This window comes from Vicugna pacos, chromosome 16 (genome assembly GCF_048564905.1).
Source record: "Vicugna pacos chromosome 16, VicPac4, whole genome shotgun sequence".
In the NCBI taxonomy this organism is placed as follows: Eukaryota; Metazoa; Chordata; class Mammalia; order Artiodactyla; family Camelidae; genus Vicugna; species Vicugna pacos.
The window spans coordinates 49,867,975-49,895,424 of record NC_133002.1 but is presented as its reverse complement, the minus strand read 5'-3'; the positions used below and the strand labels follow the sequence as shown (position 1 = coordinate 49,895,424).

The 27,450-nt window shown below is 43.3% G+C and overlaps 1 protein-coding gene across 6 annotated transcripts; it reads left to right on the top strand.

The window, feature by feature from the left end:
* The first annotated feature begins 890 nt into the window (after positions 1-890).
* On the top strand, positions 891-26,133 carry STRADA (STE20 related adaptor alpha). 6 transcript variants are annotated; one of them, XM_072939401.1, is made up of 14 exons: positions 891-1,036; positions 1,325-1,481; positions 7,884-7,963; positions 9,635-9,692; positions 12,024-12,052; positions 17,413-17,515; positions 17,924-18,045; positions 19,496-19,604; positions 19,723-19,846; positions 21,435-21,606; positions 22,130-22,234; positions 24,382-24,623; positions 24,915-24,957; positions 25,241-26,133. In XM_072939401.1, the coding sequence occupies exons 3-14, from the start codon at positions 7,928-7,930 to the stop codon at positions 25,391-25,393; spliced, it is 1,296 nt and encodes a 431-aa protein (XP_072795502.1). In that variant the 5' UTR covers positions 891-1,036; positions 1,325-1,481; positions 7,884-7,927; the 3' UTR covers positions 25,394-26,133. The 6 variants fall into 6 exon arrangements, with proteins under 6 accessions (XP_072795502.1, XP_072795499.1, XP_072795497.1 ...); XM_072939398.1 differs by lacking the exon at positions 12,024-12,052 and having other exon boundaries at positions 7,884-7,939; XM_072939396.1 differs by lacking the exon at positions 12,024-12,052.
* Positions 26,134-27,450: the final 1,317 nt, after the last annotated feature.

Here is a 27,450-nt window from a genome sequence, read left to right as displayed (position 1 = left end):
TGCTCCACCACTTATTGCTTCATCATTTCTCAAGCCTGCATGCCTCAGCTTAGACTAGCTTCCCCATCAAGGCAAATCTGACAGGTTTCTGCAAACAGTACATGTCGCAGAGTTGTGGGTAAGGAAAATTCCAGAACAAAAAGATCTGGGGAGGGGGAGATAGTTCCCATTAGTTGAGCTATTTTCCTCCTTTTACAGATAAAGAACTTGAGGCACAGAGAAAGGGTGGGTTTACGCTTTGAAGCTTGGCAGTCCGGTACCCGAGAGGCCAAAGTGAGAAGCATTTGAGATACTTTCAAAGAAAAGTGCGAGGCAGGTCTTTCTTTTGAAGTCCTGCCACACGAAAGGAAAAAGAACAAAAAAAACTAAGTAGCCAAGTCAGCAGCCAGTGTTGATTTTGCCTTACTCTAGTCCCCTTGACTCTTCATTGCTGAAACCTTCCTACTTCCTTCCTGCTGCGGGGGCGGAGGCTCCGGGGAACCCTTTTTCAACGCCGAAGGCCACACCGACAACTAGGTCGTTGGCTTCCACGCTTGGGGAAACGAGTTCCTTCTGTTGGAGACGTAACGCCCTCGGGTACGCGCAGCGCTTAAGGAGATAACTCAGAAGTGGAGAACCGCTCCCTTCTTGAAGCCGCTGCTGAAGGCGGGTCGCATCCAAAGCAACGCGGGAACCGGGCCGAGGCGGGGCTTCATCACCCGCACGGGGCGGGGCGGGGCGAGGCGGGATGAGGCTTCCCCAGCCGCTCTAGGGTGGGGCGGAGCTTTCTCATCCGTGCGAGGTGGGGCGGGCGGGGAGGAGCTTCTCCGCTCGCCCCTGGGTGGGGCCGGGGATGGGGCGGGGCTACCTCACCCTCGCGGGGCGGAGCCGGGGTAGGGCGGGGCGGAGCTCTCCTCTACCAGCCACCCTAGATCCCTCTTACTGCGCATGGCACGTTGCGTACCTCTCCCAGCAACCAGCCTGGCGGCGGCGCGGCCTTAAACTAGGGAGGCGGAGCTGAGACGGGGTCGAAACTGCCTGCTAACTTCAGGACCAGGTACCGGGCTGGAGGGGCCGCCTGGTGCGCTCCAGGGATCAGTCCTTCCTCGCCCCGACGCCGATTCCATCTCCCCAGGGGCGGGCCTTCAGCAGAGCGGCCATCCTAGGTACCCCCCTCACCTTCCACGGGCCCCTTTTCACCCGAATCCTTCTCGATTCCCAAGATGAGGGGCTGCAGCCCGAGAGTAGACTAGGCTTCGGCCTGGCCCGGAGACACCGGAGCGGAGTTGCCCTGCGGGATAGGCGAGCGTCTGCTTTCCCTCTCCCTTTCCTCTCTCATTTTCAGGTGGGAAACTTGGGGCCCAGATGGTAGTTTGTCTGATCCTTCAAAGAGGAGCCATATCCTATTGCTGCCTTCTCCCTGCACCTACCCCCACCGCATCCCCATCTCATCCCAGGCTGGATAGGCAGTGAGTCAAGCCCTCTTAACGACAGAGATCCAGGTGACTCCCAAAATCAAACTAAACAGAGCTTCTAATTATCTTGTTTTCCAAAATGTTTAAATGCCCACGGTAGATTTCGGGTGAAGATGGGGTGCGGGTAGGGGAATAAGTGCGAGGGAAGGCGAATGGTTAAATAAAATTGTTCACGGTTTCAGGAAATAGGGAACTAACTTCTCTGCTCAGCCTTCTGCTAAGATATCCTGGCATATTCTAATTCGACTTCTTCCAAAAGAGGAAAAGCCTTTTGAATTGGTCCTTTTCTAATTGTAGTATCTGTTGACGTAGAACCATATTCCAATATGGGAGGACTTCCTGTAGCAGAGAACACCTGAGATGAGTAGTGAGGGACAGGTAAAAGTTAACCAGGTTGTAGGGAGGGTGTAGCTCAAGTGGTAATGCACATGCTTAGCATTCATGAGGTCCTAGGTTCAATCCCCAGCACTTCCTCTAAAAATAAACAAACCTAATTATTCGCCCACCCCCACCAAAATAAAATAAATAAATAGTGCAATAATAAATCAAATATATTTATTTTAAAAGTTAACCAGATTGGGAGAGTGAAAATGGTCCAGAAAGGGAAGCAATATCTTTAAAGTTTCTTCCTTTGGTCTCCATTTCCTACCTGCCTTTCAAGCTCCATGTCCTAAATATGGACCTATCCCAAGGCTTGCTTCCCAGCCTTCTGCTTTTCTCTCACCATTTTCTTCTTTGGTGAATTTCTGTCACTCGTATAACTTTAGCTAACTCCCAAGACCACACAGCCTCTTTTAAGCATCAGTCTTAACTTTTCTAACTGAATGCTATGTATTTCCCCTTAGGATATATAACTGTTTTCTCAACCTCAGTATGACTTAAGAACTCAAACTCATCTTTACACCAAAACCACATCCACCTCTGAGCTTTCCTATTTTGTCTTTGACACACTACTCTTCCCCAGTTACTCAGCACAAAAAAATCGGAGTCGTCAGAGTTGTTCATAGGTAGAATGGATTCCCTTTTGAGTAGTGAGTCTCTGGCATGGGAAGTTTTGAAGCAGAGACTAGATAACCTTATATCCAGAAGTTTTTGAAAGCTATTCCTCCAAAGAGTGGAGGATGGGCTAGATGACTTATGGTGTCTTTACTAATTAAATTTCTTTATTTTTCCTTCTCCACTCTCCATCTATTTCTCAGCATTCCCTCTGCTGCAGGCTCTTATCGTCACAAAATTGGTCCCTTGTAATTGTATTCTAACTGGCATTCTTTTCTCTGGGTTATTTTCAACTCCCCTTCTCTCACCCCTTTGCAGGTTAATAATATTCCTTAGAATGTTCAGTAGAACGAGGTTTCTCAAATGTTAGTCAATATGGCAGCATTACCATCATATGGGAGCTTGTTAGAATGACTCCCTAATGAAAATCTGCACTTTAACAAGATCCTTAAGTGATTTGCATGCACAATAAAGTTTGAGAGACACTTATCTTAGACCACTGTTTTGTGTTTGTCAGCTTTCTGTTCAAAACCTATAGTGGCTTCTACTGCCTGCTGAATAAAATCCATACTCTAGCATGGAATTCGGGCCTTTTCATTGTTCTCATACATGTGGAGTTCTGCCTCTGTGACTGCCCTCACTTTACCTGGAGAGAATATGCAAAGTGCTGACACACCTTTCAGCACATTTGGTCACTCATTCAGTATTACTGAGTGCCTACTGTGTGCTGGGCACTATTCTAGAAACCAAGAGATACACCTATGGACAAGTAAGCACTAAATAATCAATAGTTAATACTATTTCCTGCTTGAAATTCCCATTTTCTTTAAGTCCTATGTGACATTTAAACCCTACCCATTCAATGAAACTATCCAGGCCCACCCCAACACATGGTAATCTTTCCCTTTGCTGAACTCCATAACTAGTTGCCCATTTCTACTTGTGCATTCCCCAGACCTGCTGAATTAAAATTTTTGGAGGTGAAAGGTCAGGCATCCATAGGTTTTTCTAAGTACACAAACTGATTTGAAACATGTCCTGGTTTGGGAACCAGTGGTTCAGATCATTAACGAAGCTGTTGAAGTGGCAGCTAGAACCAGTTCTTGGGTCTCTCCAAATGGGCAGTTATATTTGTTGATACAGTGTTTTGATTTTTTGTCTGTTTTTTGTGGGAGGGGTAATTAGGTTTATTTATTTATTTTTAATGGAGGTACTGGGGATTGAACCCAGGACCTTGTGCATGTACTCTACCACTGAGCTATGCCCTCCCTCTGATACAGTGTTTTGGAGTTGACTTTATTTTCTGTTTCCATTATTTTTTCCAGAGCATAGATAATTACTCTTGAGGATAAAAACCATGTTTATCTACATTAATATTTTTTCTTTCTGTTGTAGACTACTATTAAATTTCTTTTACATGATGCTTTTTGTCTAATGTTATTAGACAAAGTGCATTCGAATAATCTTGTTTTTCAAATTCAATCTGTATTTTTACTATTTCATGGCAAGATAAATGAGTCTAAACGTAGTGGGGGGGCTTCTATAAGAAAAAGTTAGGTGAGAATAAATGCAATTTGATAAAAATCAATAGATGATTTTGAAAGGCCTCCTCATTCCCCTAGATTAAAAAAACATTGCTTTGCCTTCTTTGAAGCAGTTCTAAGGATTTCTAGAATTCTATGTACCAGACTAAGTCCCCCCCACCCTCCATTGTTATACCACTACCACAGCCCCTCACAACCCCAGCCCACCTCAAAAAAAGAAGGAAAATGTGGGAGATGTTTTCCTAGATTCTTCAAAAGCATTTCTAAATTATTTATCTTAAGTCATTTCACTTTTTACATCAACTTTATTGAGATACAATTTACCTATAACAAAATACCCTTATTTAAGTGTACAGATTGTTGAGTTTTGACAGATGCACTCACATCACCACCACGCAGTAAAGATGTAGAACTTTTCCATCACCCTGTAAAGTTATCATATGTCTCTTCGGAGTTGGCGCCTCATCTCACTATTGGTCCCAGGCAACCAAGATCTGCTTTTTGTCTTACTTTTACTTTTTCTAGAATTTCATGTAAATGGAAACAATACGTAGATTTGTCTGACTTCTTTCATTTAACATGATATTGTTAAAAATTTTTTAAGAACATGATATTGTTGCATATATCAGTAGTTTGTTCCTTTTTATTGCTGAGTAGTATTACATTGGTGTATATACCACATTTTAAAAATCCTTTTCAGTTGGTAGACATTTGGATTATTTCCAGTTTGGGGCTGTTGTGAATAATGCTTTTATGTACATTCATGTACAATTCTATGAGAATATGTTTTCATTTCTCTTGAGTAGGCTACCTAAGGAGCAGAATTTTGGGGTCATAAGAAGCTATTAAACTGTTTTCCAGAAAGGCCATACTTGTTTGCATTCTTGCCGGCAGTGTATGAAAGTTCCAGTTGGTTGATAAACTTTCTAACACTTGGTATTTACTTTTAGCTATTTTGGTGGGTGTTTAGTGATATCTCATTGTGGCCTTGTGTACATTCCCCCGATGCGACAAGTGACGTTGAACATCATCATGTGCTTAGTGACCACTTGCATATCTTCTGTTCAGATTTGTTGCCCATTATTTAAACTAAGTTGTCTTATGGAGTATAGAAATTCTTTATATATTCTGTGTATAAAGTCCTTTGTAGATGTACACACACAATATATTTTCTCACAATCTTTTCATTTTCTTTTCTTTTTTAAGTGAAAGTAGATTTATTGAAGAAGATACACACTCCATAGACAGAGTGTAGGCCATCTCAAAAGGCAAGAGAGGCAACCAGTCTTTTCATTTTGGCAGAAATTTTTAATTTTGATAAAGATCAGTTTATCATGTTTTTCCTTTATATTTCATGCTCTTGATTTTTTTTTTGAATCTTTACCTATCCCAAGATCATGATTTTCTCCTCTGTTTTCTTTACTAGTTTAAACTTTTCCTTTAGTTCTATGATCCATTTCAGATTAATTTTTGTGTACACCACAAGGTAAGAGTTGAGGTTCATTCTCTCTAAATAGTTACCAAGTTGTATCTAGACTATTTTTCCCCGTGAAATTACTTTGGCCGTTCTCTTGAAAATTAATTAACTGTATATGCATGAGTCTATTTCTAGATTCTCTGTTCTATTCCATTGATCCATTTGTCTATCCTTAGACCAAAATACACTCTCTTGATTACTGTAACATTAAAGTAAGTCTGGAAATCAGGTAATGTAAGTTTTTTAATTTTGTTCTTTTTCAAAATTATTTTGGCTATTTTAGGTCCCTTGTATTTCCATGTAAATTTTAGAGTCATTTCATCAATGTCTTTTAAAAAGTCTGCTGGGATTTTAATTAGGATTGAGCTGAATCTGTAGATCAGTTTGGAAAGAAACTGATATCTTAGCATTATTGAGTCTCCCATTTTATGAACATGGCATATCTCTTATTTAGTTCATCTTTAATCCCTTTTGGCAGTGTTTTATAATTGTAAATGTACAGGTCTTATCCATAATTTATTAAAATTATTCCTAATTATTTTATGTTTTTGTAGGTATTGTAAATGGTATTGTTTTTTCAATTTCACTTTCTAATTGGTCGTTGCTAGGATATAGAAATTAAGTTGGGTTTTATAATTGACTTTCTTTCTAAATTCCTTAAGTATAGAATACTTAGAATTTTCTATGTGTACAATCATGTTGTCTATCAACAAAGAATTTTACACCTTCTTTTCCAATCTGTACACCTTGTATTTCTTCTTGCCTTTTTGCATTGGCCAAGACCACTAGTACAGTGATGAACAGAAGTGATAAGAACATTCTTGCTTTGCTTCTATTTTCAGAGTAAACTCATTCGTTTTTTTTATTGCTAAGTAAGTTTTTAGCTATAAATTTCTTATACCTATCTTTTACCAAGTTGACTTAGTAAATTCTATTTCTCTTTTATTCCTATTTGACTATTTCTAGTTACTGAGAGTTTTTTTTAAATCATGAATTGGTGTTGAATTTTGCTTTTTCTCCATCCACTGAAATGATTGTATTTTTTCTTATTTACTCAGCTAATAAGGTAAACTTATACATAATATAAAAATTGTATTATTTTTAAAAATCCCTTAAACTTGGTTCTTTATTTGCAAACAACTTCAAAGAAAGACAGTTTTGTATATACTGATCCATTTTTTTAATGTTAAGTCAATCTTTTATTCCTATGGTAAACCCCATTTGGTCATGATGTGTTATGCTTTTAGCCATTCTATAAGTTCGTAACTATAAATATCAAAGATAAAACAAGATCAGGGTGATTTGAAAAAAAGATAAGATACATTTGAGAAATGACAAAATTTCTTGGAAATGGGTAACTCAAATTTAAAACTTAGTAGAAAGGCTGGAAAATAGAATTTGAAGAAATCTCCTAGAAAGTGGAGACTTGTAAAGTAGGAGTGAAATAAGTATAATGCTAGGGGATAACTCTAGAAGTACACCTTTAACTGTTAGAACTTCTGTTCCTATCTCTTTTCAAAGAACTAATATTCCCCAGAATTGGAAGATCTAAATCTCCACACTAAAAAGACTGACTAAGTGCAACTGGCCTAGAAAGCAACCAGTCCAGAGCTGCAGCAGGGGGATGGAGGGCCTCGGGAAGGCAATCTCCAGGGAAACTTTGGAATGCATGAGTTTGAGTGTATGGAAAAATACATTGATAAGACTAATAGCAGAGATGTTGGGGTATTTGGGAAAAGTTAATAGCTACATGGAAAATAAAGCAAGCGAAAAAATGAGGCAGTTATTAACTCTAGAGGAAAAAAATGGGTGTACAAAAAAAGAAGACGTGATCATCTCTAACTGCCTCAACTAAGAACCGTGTTTGCATAATCATAGTAACATAAATGTGGACTATTGTTTTAATTAAAAACTATGTTAGAACTATGTTGGGAGAATGAAGGCAGGGAAGTAGGGTACAGGAAGGTGATATAGGAGAGCTGAGTCTTCATCTTCCATGGTAGGAAGTTAGTAGATAAATCTCTAAAGTGGGTAAGTCATGGACATAAACAGTATTTAAGATTGCTGATAAGAAGCAGGATAAACAGCCACAAGAATTGAAGGTAAATTGCTTCTGCAAAGCGGTCAGTGGAGGACTGGGTCAAGAGAAATTTAAAAATTAATTTAAAGAAAAAACCATATAACAAACTTCTCTTTTCTTATAGAGATTGCAGTATTTCCAAACGTACTTGGCCAAAGTACACCCAGGTTTATTGTCATTGAAAGTTTCTCTAAACAAATCCTTAGAATCTAGCAATTTGTAGGTCTAGTACAGTGCTTTGAATGTAGACTCATGGTGAGTTTTTATTCATCAACAGGTATTTCTATAAAAGGAGATTTGACTAACTCAATTTGTGTCTATCTTCCTTTTAGGTTTTAATTTTTGAAATTGAAATAGGTCTACACATTAGGAACTCATGTCTTTTCTTGTAAGTAAACCAGAGCGAATTAGGGTGAGTGTTTCTATTCTTCTTGCTTTACTATTTTTATTTTCTGAAAAGCAATGTGTTTTGGCAGACATTGTAGGTGGTTTTTTTATGTGGTGCTCAGAATCATACACAAGTGAGGGATATATATAATGAAGCAGGTATTAAGGCCTCCACTCCTGAGAAAAGAGTTTGCAGGCAGAGACTGACCAGAGACACAATATGGCCATCAACTTGTCTGACAGAGAAGAAACAAGGTGGCCTATGTTAGGAATATCAGTCATGCCACATTAAGTTAGCTGCTAGCCCTTTTCAGTGTAGATACGTACCGGCTAGTGATCGTTCCATTTCCTATGTATTTTCAGTGAGTGTGTGTGTTTTAAAAATCAGCATCAAAAAAAGATCAGCATCACATTGTAATCATTGAAACACTTTTTTCTAAGTATATTCATAGGTATTACACCTCAGGATTTCACCAGCTAAAATGATCTCAAGAACAAATACTGGGTTTAGTTTCTTTACAAGCTTCTATAATTTTGTAAAAGACTGTCTTATTTTATTTATTATCAAGTACTTAATTTCTAAGTGCAGTAGTAATTATTTTAAAATTCTGTAACAGTACATATGTGCTGTGAGACATTATGAATATACCACTTTCTGTAAATATTAAGGTCAAGTTATATTTTGTGGTACAGTGCATATGAACTTTTTATATCAAGTTTTTTTAATTTAGGGTATTCTTTTTTAAGTTGGAAAATATTGGTATAGAGAAGGGCAGAGAATGATGTTATAGTTTCACTTCATAATCCATATTATGCGAATTATTTCTGAATGTTACTTAAGCTTCCTTTTTCTTCTGTTTATGTGTGTAAGAACAGTTTATATTGGAAAGAGTAACTTTCACTGTTAATTAAGAGAAAAAAACCCCAAATCTCTCCTTAGCCTGAACTCTACCCAGTGGAAAGGATGCCCCTGAGCCAAACTTTAATACCAGTCCTTAAGTGAAATGCAATCTTGATTCCATTGCTTTTAAATATGAGCTTCCTTTCTATTTCAACCTAGCCTGATTCGGATGAAACCAGACCACTGATCAGTATGCTGGAAATCTAATACTCGCTTGAAATAGGCCAGTAAAGTGAACCACGGTTTGGTCGTGCTAGTTTGGTCCTTGTAAACCTGGCAGAAAATGTAAATGTTGGTTAATGTCTTCAGAAATCTTAGTGGATGAAAGAATATGCACTGTGCTGTTTCCTTTTACAAACTAATAGAGACTTGTGAAAAACTGTTTCAGCCCTGTTTTCTGTTTCCAGCAGTATTGTTCAAATTGGCATTAATTATCCAAAGCATCTGTAACAGACAGCCATGGAATGACTAAGATGGAAGCAAAGGCAGTTTTATATGTAGGAAGGATGAAAACATTCTTCATTTTTAGGACCAGTACTACTTGTTTCTCTTCTGTCAGATTTAACAATTGTTCATCAAATTAGGCAAAGAAGAATAGAGAAAAAAATTAATCTATTGTTTTCAATTGGTTTAAATCCAAGATTGTTCTCAAAACTTTTCCATAGAAATGTATCTTAATTGTACTACATGATTCTGTTTTTGTAGTTATGAATTTGTTTGTCTATCTAATGGCTGATAGCTAATTTGTTGTGCCTTGGAAGAAATACTAATTCTCTTTGGGGTTTTCCTCTTTAGCGGTGGGTCTCGGAAAAGTTCATTGTTGAGGGCTTAAGAGATTTGGAACTATTTGGAGGTAAGTACAGTATGGCATTTAGCTATCACTTCAGGATAAATACCACTACCCTTTATTGATTAAATCATTGTTATAGACGTTAGTGATTTGAAGGACAAGTCATACTATATATTTGGCTCCTTTTTGAAGCCATGGTTTCCCTAAAATTTGAGGACTAATCTGGCAGTTGGCCCCCGCCTGTCTTGATTGTTAGAACGCCAATATTTACTTAAAAACACACATTTCTTCTAAGTATTTGTCAAGTTGAAATACATATTTTTAGAGGAAAAAGCTAGATATTTAAAAGTCTTTATCCTTGAAGATTTAAAAAATAAAATTATAGTCAGGACAAAGGCAGCAGTGATATAAAAGTTATAGTTTTACAGACCAATCTAGTTGGCTCATCTTTTCATGGTAGATATTGTGAGACTTAAGAGAACTAAGGAAAAAATCTGTAAGGCAAAAATATTAACTTCTATTGTAACACCCAAATGTTGATTCAGAAGCAAAGTACATTTGCAGTTTTGAGGTTTAACAGACCCAGACATTCCCCTTCAGTTATTTTCAAATTGAGCTTTTTGGGGAACTGTGATCTTAATTTAAAGCAAAGAAAATTCTTTTTCTTTTTTTGTTTTCTATTTAATTGGAGGTACTGGGGATTGAACCAGGACTTTGTGCATGCTAAGCATGCGATCTACCACTAAGCTATACCCTCCCACTTGAACGTTCTTTTTCTATAAAAAGAATTGTAGTAAAGCCCCGTTCTTTGCGTCTGAACACCAGGGTACTCTCTTTGGCTCCTATAGCCAAAGAAATGGGTTATCAGATTGTGCACATTGATTGACTGGTCCAGAATACCCTCTAGAGGCTTGAGTAATTGAAAACTCAAACTTATTAGTTACTAGGTGGTACCTATTAATTCATTTTCCTAATGCTACTCAAAGAACTTTTGGCATTGTATTATTCATGAACTTTGTCAAAGGGTTGTGTTTTAGACAAATAAGAGTTTAGAAGAATGATGAGTTATTTTTGATTCAGTTATAAAGAATAAAAATAAGCTGCACAATAAAGGAAAGGCTAATGGAACACAAATACTATATTCTGGTCCTATTCTCATTTTTTCCCATCATTAATGAGAATACAAAGGTTTAAAAGTAAACATTAGCATTAATGGAAATTGAGTTGGAAGGCCAGTTTACAATTAATTAGTTAAAAATATTCTGGTTATATGAATTGGATTAATGGATTTTAGTTTCAGTGTCTTGAGTGTAAGATCTCTCCCTATCTTTTGATAATTCCCTAGTCTCTGGTCTGAGGAGGATAAAGAGATTGTTCTATATATTGTTTACATCTTGATGAAGTGTATATTACCAAGTTTGTACAGCTTGAAATTTGCCTTCTGCTCTGGAATACTGAGTTTGACTTCCTCTCATCTATTCATCTGGCTTCTTGCTTTTGACAGACTGTCTTAGGCAACTGCTCCTGCTATCTGTGTACCGGGAAACTGATGTCCAAGGCACATACACACACAAAATCTGATTTTGATAAATTGAGGCTAATTTATTCTGCAGCCAATCTCTAACAGCATAACATAAAATATTTGGTAATGTGTAATCATTTCAGTACTTCACAGTTAAAAATTTGATCATTTTTATCACTTTTACAGGATGGAGAAAATCAAAAGCACAGATATGAAATTTGTCTGATTTTGAAGCAGAAAGTCGTTTCAGTTGTCCTTTGCTTTATTTGTTTTCACCAGGAGTAGCAGAGGGTCAAAAAGCCCTTGCTTTATTTTCATTCAGAATAGCTTGTATCTGGCTGGAGAATCCTATTGGGTAATGATCCCACAAAATGATCCCACATGTTGCTGTATAAAAGTTTTTGCTTTTTTTTAAATTTTTTTGGTAAACCTGTTTTCTAGTCCCTACACTTCCTTGGAAATAGACAGGCAGGTCTATAACTTTATACTGAATTTTTTGTTCACAGCATAAGACTCTGAAACCAGCCTATTGAAAGTAGCATTGTGTGCTGATGGAAAGTCACTGTATGACCAGAACTGCAGGAGTTGAGTTATACTCAGTAAAGAATGCCCTCTGTAGAACAGGAGCCTTGCCCAGTTTTGAAGAGCCATAGATTTACGTTTAAAACCCCGTCTATCTGCAGCATTTTTACTGTGGATCTCTGTGTCTGTGTGCGTGTGTTTACATGTAGCACTGCAGGCACTTTTTGCTATAATGATTCTTAAGTAGTTTCTATGAATAAACGTAGTCCTAAGTGCAATAGTTGCTGTTCTGAATGTGGGTGTGTCTTCTGCTAAAAACAAAATGCCAACAATCCATTTCTCTACTCCAGAGCAGCCTCCGGGTGACACTCGGAGAAAAGTAAGTGACTTTCTAGGCTCTAGCACCATGGCTGTTGCATGGAGATGATTTGTTGTGGAATTTTGTGAGTTCTTTTGTTTTTTGTGGTTGGCTTATCATTTTATGTTTCTGCTCATCTGTCATTGAGCTTTATTTATGGTGTAATTCTTCTACTTGTGAAGACTCAGGTTTCACCCTGGAGAGATTACGATATGTTCTGTGAAAACTGAAAGTCTCAGGCCTTTTCTGTCTCTCTTGGGGATTAAGGTCTCCTGTCCTTCCCAGCCCTACCAATCACCCACCACCCTCTCCAAAAACAAGAGAAAATGTCAACAGTCTAACATGCAGTTATCTTTTAGTGGCTAGTGGTACTAAATTTTCCAACCTTAGTCTGTTAATAATAGATTCCAGTCCACAGAGATAATATAGATCCCTGTCTATATTATATGGCAGGACCTCAAATCTCCAACTTTAAAAACAAAACCCCAAATCTTAAAGTACAAAACAAAATAATACATTATTTTATTGGCAGAAGTTACAAGACTCCTGCCCTGCCTCTTACTGTTCTAGTTTGTTTTACCAGTGGAAGTACAGCAGCCTACCATACCAAGCTGTTTTTGATGCTGTGAATCACTGTCTCACAAAAAAAGGATAAGAGCCCTTTTCTCCACAGACTTCTTCCTCTTCTCAGATGACAGACCTTTGTGCCTTTTGCAGGGCAGCCCCAAGGTGAGTGCAGGATAATGCTGCTGAGGAGGGGTTTCTCTTTGAGTAAAGCTTGGCAGGGCTTTACTAGCAAAGAGCATCTTTCTATCAGATTCAGATATTTTCCAGTCAGGAGACCAAAAGCATGCCCCACAGGGTCAGTTAGGTATTTTTCCAGAGTACAGTACCAATTATATACACTTTTTATATTTTCACAGCTGCCCACGTTATACCAAAAGCTATCCTGTGTGAAACCTGTGGGAGGTTGAATGTGTTTATTCGTCGGGCATTTCATAAATATTGTCTTTATGTGCTTTTTTGTCCTTTGTTTTAAACTCTTTAAACAAAGTTATTTTATGGTCATTTCTGAATATCAGTAACTTATGTATTTTTCAAATGCTCCAGAATGAACAAAGTGCTTTTCATGATGGGGTAAACTAAAAAAAGATTTTGACGGAATTAGTTTCTCGCTCTAGGCACTTGGAGCTTGTGCATTACACTAATACAACTATGCCATGCTGTGTTTAAAGAGAATGGACTTAATAGCTCATCCTTTTCATCTGAATTTTGACCTTTTCTAAATCTGAAACAGTATAATGGACTAACGTGCCTTTCTTGTGGTAAAGTCAGACCAAACCTCCTCCACTCAACATATTGCCTTTGTTTGTTTGTATTCCTAAACACAGGTTGGCTTCTCTCTGCGTTCAGACTAGAACATGCACAGAGTAGGAAGCCTCCATTTTAGGATCATTTCCAGTGAGCTGGGGACAGAATGGTGGAGGAACCACAGCAACCACCAGACTAGTTCTTTCCAGATTGCCCGATGAACTCACAATCCCAATTCCCTAAAGAATTTTATTTTCTAAAACTTAACATTTTTAAGTAGTTTTCTATAGTCAGCAAAGACGGGGGAAATATTTGTCAGGTTACAAAATAATCACATCAGTAGGTTTATGAATCATTCCCTTTTTAGGCTCAGAGAAAGTGCGTCTTCAGTGTGTAGCCTGGGAGGTGGCATGACTTACATGCACTCCTAGCAAGGAAAGGGGGGATAGGCAATTAAAAAAAAAAAAAGCATCCTGTCTGTAGTTCTTCCAAAGGGAGTTATTTAAAGCATATTATTATTTTTTTTTAATCTCAGGACTCAGCTATCCTTTATAGTCTTTTTTTTTTTTTTTGAAGTTAGAGAAGCATTAAGGAGTTTGCCTGGAGATCAGAGAAGAGACCTTCAAATACAAAGCAGTTGTAGATTTGTTTTAATTGGGCCATATTGTTACCTGCTGAAAAATGCAGTACTTTCTCATGTGCAGGTGTCAGGTTCTGATCTACACAGTTCCCCTAGTAACAGGGGAGCTAGTGAGTATGTTATAGGAGGGCTGGCATTTCCAGTCGAGGTCAGCATGTTGAACCATCTCCAGTGGAACTGGCTGGTTCGGTTGCTCTCCTCTTCAGCCCGTCAGAATGACAAGGTCATGGGCAGAAAACCTCCTGAGTTCAAATGTTGCTTGAATGATTCTTTTGTAAGGATGTGCCAGCATTGTTGTAGGCGCTGGGAAATACATCAGTGAAGAAGACAAGGCCCTGACCTCATGGAGCTCTCAATCTAGAGGAGGAGACGGGCAATAGATAAACTAAACTGCAGTGATCACTGTGAAGAAAAGAAAGCAAGATGATGCAATAAAGTGACTGGGAGCCTCCCTGACTTTGGCTGAACAGTCTTCAGTGAATAGATGACATTTAAGTTGAGACCTCAGTGACAGGACAAGAAAGGTGGTGAGGGCAGGGAAGGAGTAGGGCAGGGGTGCTCCAAGCAAAAGGATGGCAGGTGCGAATTTGCTAAGGCTGTGCTTGTCCAGAGGGGTCCGGTGCAGCAGATCCGGGCAGTGTGGTGTGGGTTGGAGTCAGGGGAGCAGGTGGCGGCTGAGTCATGTGGAGACTCACAGGCCAGGGTAGAGGGGTAGGTGACCCTGATTTTATCGAGGAATAGATTGATTCCTGAGAAAACAGCATCTGCAGAGCAGCACGTGTGCAGCGGGTTAGAGGTACAAGGTGGAGATGGACTCTTCCAGAGGAACTTTGCATGCAGCTTAAATTCTCAGCCGCGGGGAGTCGCCGTTTCCGAGCTCGCGGCTTCAGCTTTTTGTTCACATCGCTACTCCGTTTTGTCCCTGGGTTGTCTGTACCTCTCTCACCTGTGTGAGGCCCCTGGCATGTAGTAACAAGTACCTTAAGGTTGTTTTGAAAACAAGATAGTTTCAAGAAGCTACAGTGGCTATTAAATGATCTGAGAATTTGTTTTCAGAGCATTTGAAAGCACAGATATGTGTAAAAACCAAAACCAAACCAACCTTAACTTATCAGGCTCTACTTAGGATTCTGTTTTCTGCATTCTCTCTGTTCTGTCTTCCTTGTTGAACACGAGAGTGACCAAAAGTAGGCAGCAAAAGGAGGAGGAGAAGAATAGAATTTATAGTTATTGAACACCCGTGATACCAAGTAGCATAAGTTCTTTACATATTTTATTTCATTTCATTGTCACGACAAACCTGTGAAGTGGGAATTATTCTACTGATGAGATGCCGAAGATCCCAAGGGTTAGAGGGACTTGCCCAGGGTCACAGAGTAGGTGATAGACTGAGTTCAAGTTCTGCCTGTCTCTGGACCCTAAGCCTAGAGTCTTCACATCGCACCGTATGTTTTACTCAAAATAGCCTTTCCCAAATTGGGCAGATGTTAGGCACAAAAGACTTCTCTGTACAGGTACCTCTGGGAAGTGTTAGGTTAAGCAAAGTTAAACTTTGTCAAACTACAGAACTTCTCAAAGCCTTTAACACAATACATAGTACCCGTTGTAACTGTCCATGAGAGAGAGTGCTGCATTTTGTAACTTACTTGGCCGTGTAAACTTCTTTCATGTGTTAACTGCCAGGATCAATGTTCCGTGGGGTCTGCTTTGGGGAAATCCTACAGAAAACAACTAGGTAGAAAAACGGACAGGAGACAGAAAGAGGCATTTTCGCTTTGGAGGAGTCCTGCATGGCCAATAAATACATGAAAAGATGCTCAACTTCATTAGCAATCAGAAATGCAAATCAAACCCACAGTGATATTGGCAAAAATTAAATCTGAATATATCAAGTGTTAGGGGAAAGATGGATCAGTGAGAACATACTTGAATTGCCGGTGGGGGTGTAAACTGACATAACCATTTTGGAAAACAATTTGGCATTATCTCCTCAAGGTGAGTGTTCATATACTCTGACCTCCAGTTCTCCTCTTAGGTATAAGCTTTAGCATGTATGCGTCAGGAGAGATGTTCAAAAGTGTTTTTAGCAGCACAGTTCATAATAGCAGAACTGAAAAACAACCCAGAAGCCCATCAGCATTGGAAGGATAAAGTGAAGTACATTCACAAAATGAATATTGTACAACATGGGTGTACAACTTGGCTTTATATTTCTATATGTAATATATATAATAATATATGGGTGAATCTTAGAAATATAAAGCTGATTAAATTAGAACTGTGGCTTGCCAGCAGGGGTCAATTTTGCTTGACTGGGTTCCTCTCACTGTCAGTGTAAGTGGTACCAGAGGCAGAACCCCATTTGGTTTCCTTCTATTGGTTGTGTCAACTGTTTTGAAACCAGATGTGCTTGAAATGTCAGGACACCCCCCAACCCCCAGAAGGTGATGCCACCACGTGGGAACATTCTCAACTGAAACACTCTTCTGGCTCGTGCTGAGCCAAAAGCATTTCATGCGTTCAAAGACCTTTTCCTGATCAGAGGTCAGGTTTATGAAATGCAGCATATGAAATATGAGCTGGCCTGAGGCTCTCTGTTTCAGTTTTACACGCGCCTGAAGAAAAAGGATCCAAAAGAAAGAAAAACACTCATAGTCCCTAAATCATACAAATAAATTTGGTCTGGAAGAAGGAAACAGCCTGTTAAGCTAAAGGAAGAGCTGTTGGCCTGCTATGAATTCTGCTGGGCACTTTCCATCAGGACTTCAGATATGATGCCTGCATCCTAGATGGCTTGGGTCCACCTTCATTTGCAGCCTGAGTGGGCAGGACCGAGGGAGCAGGTCACTTCTGTCTGGGATGATAGCTGAGACCTGGCCCAGTGTGTTAGCTGTTTTCTTACTTCACTTGGAAATGTCAGGTTATAAATAGTCTGGGCTCTTGGTTTGCTACAGAGGAGGCCTCTTATAGCCACATTTTGCCTATAGCAAGATTCAACATTTGGGATACAGTAGGCAGGACCTTAAAAATGGGACCCTAAAGCAGCAGGAATTTCAAGAGAACCTCCCCCTGCCTACCCATCTGCCTTCTCTTTTCTAAATGTGCCTTTCTCCAGACATCCTTCCCCAAGTAAGACTTTCATGGTTTTTGGCCAATGAGGACAAGGACAAGCAGATCAGTTGTTGACTGGAACTGGCCCTTGTCCCCCATTTGCAGATAGCACTCACACTTACTCTGGTCTTAGTGCTGATTACTGAGCTGAATAGCTGAGATTTTACTCTATATTTCTCATCAGATAGTGCTGGAACTACTTCCTTGCTCCAAAGTCAGAGTTTATGTGTTTGTTTAGAAGCCAGTCTCCTCGTGGGTCTGAATTACCATCTCCTCACTCCCAAGTTTCCCTTACTAACCTATTTTTCTTTTTGTTTAGACCAATGAGGCAAGCTCAGAGTCGATAGCATCCTTCTCCAAACAGGAGATCATGAGTAGCTTTCTGCCAGAGGGAGGGTGTTATGAGCTACTCACCACTATAGGTAATGTCCAGGGCTGTCATTGCTTTCATGCTCCAGGGGCCGCTGCAGCTTTCTCGGCATCCTCAGATGGATGTGTGCCAGAAGCTGTCAGCCAGTTAGCAGGATTCATGGTGACAAAACTGGCTTTTGTGGGTCTTCTTTGGTTTTCTTCTTCCAAGTATGAAAAAGAGATCACGTTTCCAAGAGAGAAGCTTTTTGGCAATTTTCTCTTTCGGGCTGTATACTTCTGGTGTCCCAGGCCATAGTCAGTTAGAACAGTTGGCTGAGAAGGAACTGATGGAAGGAAAATCAAGAAATAATAGAAGTGAAAGTTTTACCTTGAGTTTTCTTTTAAAATCAGTCTCTGTAAGGAAGCTGAAAACCTTTGTTGCTATTGTCCCTGTTTATGGCATTCCTCTGTCCTTTTAGGCAAAGGATTTGAGGACCTGATGACAGTGAATCTAGCAAGGTACAAACCAACGGGCGAGTATGTGACGGTACGAAGGATTAACCTAGAAGCTTGTTCCAATGAGATGGTGACATTCTTGCAGGTAATAAAACGTGAATGTGACACTGGAGGGTGGGCGCTTAGTTCCAGTAGTAATTACAAGGCATCCCTTACATCTGTCTTCTGAAGTAGCTTCCAGGAAATGAAGTGAGATCAAACCAAGAAGTTATAGAAGCTCTCGGTGAAAAATCTTGGGCATTTGGCATTAAGGATTCTGTAACACTGCTCAGCCCAATTTATATTCCCCTCTTCTTCTCCAAAGATTCCTTTGGGCTCATCTATTTATTATTCAGAGAGGCTAAGCAACTTGCCCCTGGTCATACACACTAGTCAGTGGCAGAGGTAGGATGCACACCCTGACAGTCTTGTTCCAGGTAGGAGGCAGCCTGCCCCACCACAGGGGACCATCTTCCAGCTCTTAATGTCCTGTTAGCCTGATGGGCCTTTCTGTTGGAGAAGCAAGTAGCTGCCCTCTTATTAAACTGGGAGAGGCTGCAGGTCTAGTAACTGCCTGGAGACTGGATTCTCCTTCACAGATGAAGGCACGTGCTGAGAATTCTTTCAAGTTAGGGCCTGGGTCAGTGTATCTGAGTACAGTTGGTTGCAGCCTCTCCCCCATCTTCAACTACAGTGTTTTTCTGAATTCACGCTCATCTGATGCTGCTCTAATACCAGCTCCTTGGTTCAGAGTAATTTTGTGGGTCTGAGGATAGAGCACAAAGTCAGTCCCAGCTCAGCTATTTGGGGAAAAACATATCTGAGTTTGTTCTAGAGCATTCTGGGCTTTGTGATTCTTTATTCTGGAGACCCGTGGACAGATAGCAGGTGCTGCCTATTTAGTCTTGGCTCATTTCCCAGAGCCTAGGACCCTGGAGTTTCTGCCATTCTTTTGTCCAATTTTTTTTTTTACATCTCTGTCCAAATTTATTTTAAAATTCATGTATCTTACACTTTCTATAGCTGCTCCTGAGGAAGGTGCCCTGAGCCTGAGGTCACTGCAGAAATCTCTCCTCATGCTTAGTAGTTATTGTTTGTTCTTTAATGCTTTCTTTCCTTGTTTCTCTTGATAACAACATTTTCCTTTACAACAGGAAAACATTTTTTGTTTTCTTATCTTGGAGAGGAGTTCTGTGTCTTGGCCCTTGAAGTCGAGCTAAGCTTGTAAGTTCCTCAGTCTTCAGTCAGCAGCTTGTTTTTATTGTCTCCGAGGTGAACGGCGACCCTCGGCTGTGTTGCTGGCTGTCCCCCTGTCGGCGGGGAGTCGTTTCTGGATGCTGTCTACAACTCGCGGGCAGAGCCAGGCTGGCTTCCCCGCTGAGATGGCAGAGCCTAGTCTCTCTCATACTGGCGGGATCTGCCTAGGCGGCCCCCAGGATTCTAAGAAGAGGACCCAGAAAGGCCTAGGTCCCCGTACAAGTCATGCTGCCACCTTCATGTTGCGCGTCACTCCTCGGTGCCCCTGGGTTCTGACTGCAGCTTACCATTGCTTTCAGGGGGAGCTCCATGTCTCTAAACTCTTCAACCACCCCAATATCCTGCCGTACCGAGCCACCTTTATTGCAGACAATGAGCTGTGGGTTGTCACGTCATTCATGGCGTATGGTGAGTGGGAAAGGGGTCCTGGCAGAGAGGGGTTCTGTGAACTCTGCTGTCAGCTTGCTGATGTGTGTGTTTTCCTTCTCTGTTTCCCTTCCCTCTGTCCCCACGATTCCTACTTCAGGTTCTGCAAAGGACCTCATCTGTACACACTTCATGGACGGCATGAATGAGCTGGCAATTGCTTACATCCTGCAGGGGGTGCTCAAGGCCCTGGACTACATCCACCACATGGGATATGTGCACAGGTGCTTTCTTGGGCCTCCTCACCCTTTACAAGAGGGGTATCTGGGTGCATGTGCCCTCCAGTAAACAGCTGAAGGTTGACTGAAGTGAGTGAAGCCAGTGTTTAAAGGCTCGGACTCTTGCGCTTGCTTCTGCTGGGGGGACAGAGCATTTCCCCATCAGTGCTGAAGCCTGGTCCTGAGTGCTGTGTGAGGGGGACATCTGACATGTTGTTGCCTCTGCACCCCTGCCCCCTCCTTCCTTGGAGCACCCAGACTGGTGAGTGTGCCCCAGAGTCAGCCTTGTGCCAAGAGGCTCGGGAGAAGACAGATTGCTTGGAAGACAGTGTCAGGAAAAGCGGCTCCTGGTAGGAAAGATAATGAAACTAGGATCCCTACCTAAGTCCACATACAGAGGAGCACTTCAGATGGATTACAGGCCTAAATGGAAACTAGACACTTAGATAAGAGGAAATGTGAGGAAATATTTTTGTGACCTGAAGCATACCATAACTTCTAAGTGTTTTACAAGCACAAAACATAAGACAGGAAATTGATTGATTTGATTATATCAAGATTAAAGCTTTCTCTCCAATAAAGGACACCATGAACAAAGTTAAGAAAGGAGTTACAGTGTGGAAGATGTTAGTTTTGTCTAAAACACACAGGAGATTACTAACAAGGAAATCTTGTGACTCAATAAGAAATGGATAGCAAAGCAGTAGAAAAATGAATAAAGGAAAGAAAGCCCAGAAGACTAAAGGTCATATGAACAGACACTCAAACCTAGCAAGGATCAGAAAATCAAATTAAAGCAGGAGGATGTCACCTCATATACCTAGGACTGGCAGTAATTTGGAGGCTGAGTAAGAACTGGTGCGGCGAGGAGGTAGGTCTCCTGTCCGGATGGTGGGTGGTGGCCCAGTACAGCCTATCAGGGTCACTTGGAACTGGGACCATCAGTGCTGCCTCTGGGTGCACACCCCCAAAGAAGCCCACCCACAGGCCCGTCAGGGGGTGTGTATGTGGCCGCCTTTGTTCATATTTGTGGTGATTAGGGGCAGCACGAGTGTCCCTTCCTGGAAGAATGGATTAGTAAGTGTTAGACCCCACCCCAGAGAACAGGTGGCAATCAGAAGCAACAATTAGATGTATACAGATGGTGGATGGAGCTTGAAAATAGAGCACTGAAGAATGGGATGCATAACACGGTACCGCTAGGTGAATTGAAAATGGCATGCAGAACAGTGATGTACTTTATGAGAATGCTAGCAAGCAACACGCACAGATTAAAGGCAGTGGACAGTAGAGGAAGCAGTGTTCTGGGAGCATAAATAAGAACTTTGACAAAACATAAATAGGTTTTAAAATCTAGTGATTTGAAGAAAAAAGCTGGTGATATGTAAATAGGGTCATTCTGTTTCTTCTTTTTTGTATATGTTTGATTTTTCATAAGAATACGTGTTTATGTGTATATGATACATACATATACATGTATAACACACACACACACCAGGGTAGAGCACTGACTGGATCTGGTGTGTGAAGACAGAGATTCACAAAGTTCGGTGAGGGACTCCTGCTGCCCGGTGACCCCCCTCTCTGCCCCCAGGAGTGTCAAAGCCAGCCACGTGCTGATCTCCTCGGACGGGAAGGTCTACCTGTCGGGTTTGCGCAGCAACCTCAGCATGATCAGCCACGGGCAGCGGCAGCGTGTGGTGCACGACTTTCCCAAGTACAGTATCAAGGTCCTGCCTTGGCTCAGCCCGGAGGTCCTCCAGCAGGTCTGTTCACGGGGTCCCTAGGAGCCCCCATGCCCCACCAACTCGTGATTCCCCAAGGAGACCTTCAGGACTTCCCCGGCGATGGGGTTGCCCTCTGCTTCTGAGTGGAGGAAGGACTTCCCTGTTGGCAGGTAGACCTGGGAGGCCTCTCTGCCCAGGCGTTCCGGGCCCATTGCAGTGATGTCGTTCCCCTCTGTGGGGTCCCAAACTGGACCTCATGCTCCCTTCCGAGAGGCTCCCATCTGAGGGGAAGAGCAAGCATTTGGGAAATGTTTGGTGCTCTCTCCACCCCTGTACTAAGCAGGAGCACTTCCTCCTGCGGTTCCACAGCATCACCAAGACATTCATTCCTCCTAAAATAGCAACCCTTCAGTGGTACAGGTGAGGAAAGTTAACCACGGGTCCCAATTTGGGTACAAGCATTCTTTTCTTCTCCCCAGTTTTTGCTCCACCCACTTCTTTTTCTATGAACAGTGACCAAGGCTCCAGTGGAGTGACCTGTGGCTCTTTTCTCCTGATTTAGAATCTTCAGGGTTATGATGCCAAGTCTGACATCTACAGTGTGGGAATCACTGCCTGTGAACTAGCCAATGGCCACGTCCCCTTTAAGGACATGCCTGCCACCCAGGTGAGCCTGCAGCCCAGAGGTTTCCTTCTGGCCTCACTGCCTTCTACAAATACTTGTTGAGGACCTGCCACACTCAGGACACCGCCAGGGCTACTAAGATGAAAGACCCAGTCTCTTCCTTTAAGAGCCCTCCCAGTAGGGGAGATAGCTGTGTGACTGTTGACCTCTGTCTGTGATAACTGCGGTGGTAATGGAGCCCAGCTAGGGCAGGGCAGGAGCAGGCTCTCTGCTCACAATCGCATGGCCTGGAGCCTACATACCAGGTGTCTATCTAAAACATATACATCAAGCTAACAAATTTTTATAAATTTGTAAAATATGTCTATCTTCATACCTTGATCAGTATACCTGGAAGGCCAGTTTCTAACTTAGGATTCTTAGACTTCTCAGGTTCTGCGCTACCATGTTCCAGCCAATACCACTGGAGCCTCCAGCCTGCAAGTTCACCTTCTGTTCATGCCCCTTTTAACGACTGCCCTTTGGCCACTCTAGGCATACACACAGCCAGTGGCATTGGAGACAGACCCAGGGAAGAGGCTTGTCTAGGTCTTATCAAGTCCAAGAAGTGGACTTGGGTCATTTGGGCAAGGATACCTGGGTCCCAAGTACCTGGGAGATGATCTAGAACTGGAAGGGGGTTGGGGCAGGGGTGTAGGCTCTGAGTGAGCCTCTCTCTGAACCCACAGACTGCTTGTCCTGTGGGAAGCGAGCAGCTAGAGAACAGCCAAAGGGCAGCTCTAGAGGAGAGGACCCAGGGAGGCTTCTGGGCAGAGCTGACACTTGAGTCTTGAAGACAAACAGGAATTAACAGTGTGAAAAATGGGAACTGGAAGGAGACTTTTTTAGGCAGCAGGAACAGCATGTGCAAAGACCCAGAGTCAAGAAAGAATAGGATCTGGGAACAGCTAGTAGTTATAAATGGCTGCAGTACAGGTGCTTCTGGGGGCTGCTGGGGGACATGGCTGGAGAGGGAAGCGGGGGCAGATCATGGAGGACCATGTGGGCCATGCCAGGGCATTTGGTTCCCATCCCAAAGCACATGGAGAATTGTCAAAGGCTTTTTTTTTTTTTTTTAACGGGGAAGGTAATTAGGTTTATTTATTTTTTTAGAGGAGGTGCTGGGGATTGAACCGAGGACCTCGTGCTTACTAAGCAAGCGCTCTACCACTTGAGCTACACTCTCACCCCCACCAAAGGCTTTTAAGCACAGGAGTGATAGCATCAGATACACATTTTAGAAACATGACTCACAGATGGATTCACTCTGGGAGGCTGTTTAGGAGGATATGGAAATCTATCCTAGGTAAGGATCTAGAAAATCTAAGTAAGATGGTAACAGATGTTCAGGAAGGAGTGAAAAGGCTGTTTAAGATGAACAATAGAAACAGTTCCAGAAACAGAGGTGTCCAGTAGAACTCCTGGTGATGATGGAACTGTTCTGTATCCGCACTGTCCAACACGGTAGCCACTAGCCACCTGTGCCTGCTGAGCACTTAAAATGTGGCCAGTGAGACTGAGGAACTGAATTTAAGTTAATCTAAATATAAACAGCTCTGTGTGACTGGTGGCTGCCATATTGGACAGCACAGCTCTAGAGGGAGTTTCAGGTTTCTGCATTGGGTCCCTCGTGAAGGTGACGTGGACATCCGTGAGGACAGCAGTTTCTGTGGTGGGCTGCTGGGACATGGACGGAGTCTGAGGACTTTGGAACAGCTGCCCAGGCCTAGCCTGCCCCTGGGTGCACTGGTCCCCTGCGGCAGCTGCAGCGACACCCCAGGACACGGTGCTATGGGCGCTGCGGAATGGACCCCATCGGACCCACCTGGGAGTGGCAAACTAGGGCCAGGCTTCAAAGAAAAGACCTGGCTGCTGCCTTGACCCTAAGGCGAGGGCTCTAGTTAAAAAGATATAATACCTTATAAAGGGGCAGAGACTGTGCACCCCTTCCTTCCAGCCATGGTGAGGGCGGGTACTTTTTTGCAGTCCTCCTCTTCAGTTTGGGCTAGCTAGGGTGTGGCTGCTAAGCCAGTGGCCAGCACGCCTTTGGAAAAGTCAGACTTAGTCCACTTGTGCCTTCCCTCCCCCTGAATCACTTGTGTATTGGGAAAAGTGTATTTGTTAAGAAACCCTGGCTCTGCCCTCCCCAGATGCTGCTGGAGAAACTGAACGGCACGGTGCCCTGCCTGCTGGACACCAGCACCATCCCCGCTGAGGAGCTGACCATGAGCACGTCGCGCTCAGCGGCCAACTCCGGCCTGAGTGAAAGCCTGGCCACCAGCACCCCCAGGACCTCCAACGGCGACTCGCCATCCCACCCCTATCACCGCACCTTCTCTCCCCACTTCCACCACTTTGTGGAGCAGTGCCTTCAGCGCAACCCGGATGTGAGGTACACCTGCTGGGCTGGGAGGGGCTTCTGGGGGCGCCTAGGCAGCTCTGGAGTTTAAGGCAGGGTTTGAAGGGACGCATCTGCCCTGTGAGGGTCTGGGTTCCCCGGAGGAGTCCGGAGCTCCCATAGCACGAGGAATCAGCACGAGGCTTTGCTGAGAAGCCAGCCTGGCTGTTGTTTCTTGTTGAGCTGAGGGAAGGCTAGAGGGGCACTTGAGGATAAGGCAGAGCAGCAGGATTCTGGAAACCAGGCACAGAGGTGATGCTGGTCTCTCCTCCCCTTTCTCTACAGACCAAGTGCCAGCACCCTCCTGAACCATTCTTTCTTCAAGCAGGTACAGTAGCACTCTCCCAAGGCCCCCTGGGTGTTTTTTTTTTTTCCTGGCCTATGGTTCCAGCTACCTTCAGTCCCCTCAGCTTTGAGGTCTTTGGGTATATTCTTCCTTCGAAGCAGAGAAATGACTGTGTTTCTGAAGCCCTTTAATGGCAGTGCTCCTCCCTCTCGTAGAGACTCTTGGCTCCAACAGTCCATCTGTCCCTGGGCCATGGTCCCTCGCCCCATGGTGTCCTGGGACTCAAAGCAACAGGATCCACCCCCAACTCTCTTTCCTTCCCCAGATCAAGCGACGTGCCTCAGAGGCTTTACCTGAGTTACTTCGCCCTGTCACCCCCATCACCAATTTTGAAGGCAGCCAGTCTCAGGATCAAAGTGGAATCTTTGGCCTGGTAACAAACCTGGAAGAGCTGGAGGTGGATGACTGGGAGTTCTGAGCCTCTGAAGAACGCACATTCTCTGTCCCAGGACGTGTGAGCCTGCAAGGACCCTTCCTGAGGGCTGGCCACATTCCTACCCTCCTGGGTGCAGGTTGGGCAGAAAGGACATTTCTGCCAGGAGAGTTGGCTGCTTACTGACTGGGAAAGAAATTCCTGGAGAGCTTTCGTTTATTGCTCCGAGGCTTTTCAGACACAAGGGAATCCCAACAACCAGGGATTGGGAGGGGCTGGAAAGCTGACATTCACAGTCCTGTGAGCTCAGGCACCCTGACCTCTTCGGAAGGAAGAGATGCTGTTCTGGCCCCGGGGGCTGAAGTCCAAGCCCAGAGTTTGACTCATTGCCCCAGGGAACTGTGTGACTTCTTCTGCCCACCCTGGCTCTCCTACCAGCCTGATTCCATTCTTTCCCTCTGCTCTCGGACCCTATAGGTCCACGGAGGGGCAAGCAATAAGACCCCTAATAACTGAAGAGAAGGGTATTTTTTCTTTTTAAGCACTAGGTTAAGGCTGGGGAAGTCCCTCCTTATCCCCCTTTCGCTTGGGCCCTGACACCTAAATCCTTCCCTGATTCATCTGTGTTGCTCATTCCTTTCCCACCAAGAGTCCATGTGACTGCCTCCTGCCAGCTTCCTCGGTGCTTCCTCCAGGGGCCGTATGTCTTGCCTAACCTGAGGGCTTAAGTCCTTATGCTGTATTAGTTTCATTGCCAGAACAAATTAAAATTTCCAGAGAATCCACAGGAGAATGACATTGTGTGTTGGCCACGCAGGCTCAGACGTGAGTCATCCCACCCTGGGTTCTGCCATCCGAGAGTGGTCCCACAATTGCTTGTGGAAGCACAGCAGTGACCTATTTCATGAGCTAAACAACCTCACAACACACACACATTTCTTTAAAACTCATCATGGATTTGTCTCTTAATTATCTAATGTTGATACTATCAGTTTTACACTGTGGCCATCAAACTGCTCTGGGGCTAGAAAGGTCTTTGTGCGGGAGACCAGCCCATCCGCAGGACCACTTCTGAGCCACCAGGAGTCCAGGTAGAAGAGGCTCACTTTTGGCAGGAAAGGAAGTGGAGGGGTTTTGTAACAGGACTCATGATATCTCCTTAACACTGGAACTAACACTCAAAGAGCAGGTAACCTAAGAACCAGACCCGACCCTCCCATCGTCCTGGCTGGTGGCCAGTGAGTCTGGTCTAGAGGACGATTCTAACCTCAGCCTCCTCCATGGTCCTTCCCAGCCTGTGTGTGTCCCCTGCCAGTCCCTCTGCAGGGGGTGCCCTTCTCCAGCTCAGGCACTCGTCAGATGAAGGAGGCACCCCTCCCCTTTCCCTGGAGATGGTTTGATCCATTAAATGCCCTCACTTTCCCTTTCCTCAGAAATTGTAACACCAGTTTACAAAAGAAAAATAGAAAATCTCTTGGGCAGTTACAGGGGTTGAGGGGAATGGGAACGACCTGAAATGGCGGAGGGAGCAAGAAGGTCAGGTCACATTTATTTCCAGTCCTGCCCAGCTTTTTTTTTTTTTTTTCTCTTTAAACCTCAAGTTCCCTTTTCTTGACAGCATTATCAATTTGTTTTCTTTCCTCTTAAGTGCTTCACCTTGCCGTCAGCTCATCCTCAGGGCCCAAAGTGCTGATTCTGTGGTGGCCAGCTTCAGTTCAGCCCGCAGACCGTCCTGGGAAGGGCAAGGGGCCTCCGGCGAGGCAGCCAGGCAGTGCCCACGTGCGTGCCCGCCCGGCTCCTTGTGCTTCCAAGGGCTTCACCTTCCTTCCATCACCGCAGCTCCTCTTGAGAGTGAACGCAGGTGTGGAAGCTTGGCCAGGAAAGATGCACATTAACAGTCTTAGAAGTCTCACACACACCCCATCCAGGGACTGCTCAGGCCTGCAGCTCAACCCAAACATAAATCTTTCTCCAGAGAAGGATGGGGTGCTGAGAAGCTGAAGCATAGTGTGGGTGCGCTGAGTGAGCCAAGGGAACAGCTGGGAGCTGGGGAAGCCTGCAGCCCTCACTCCCCTGCCAGGCAGGAGGTGCTGCGCTGTTCT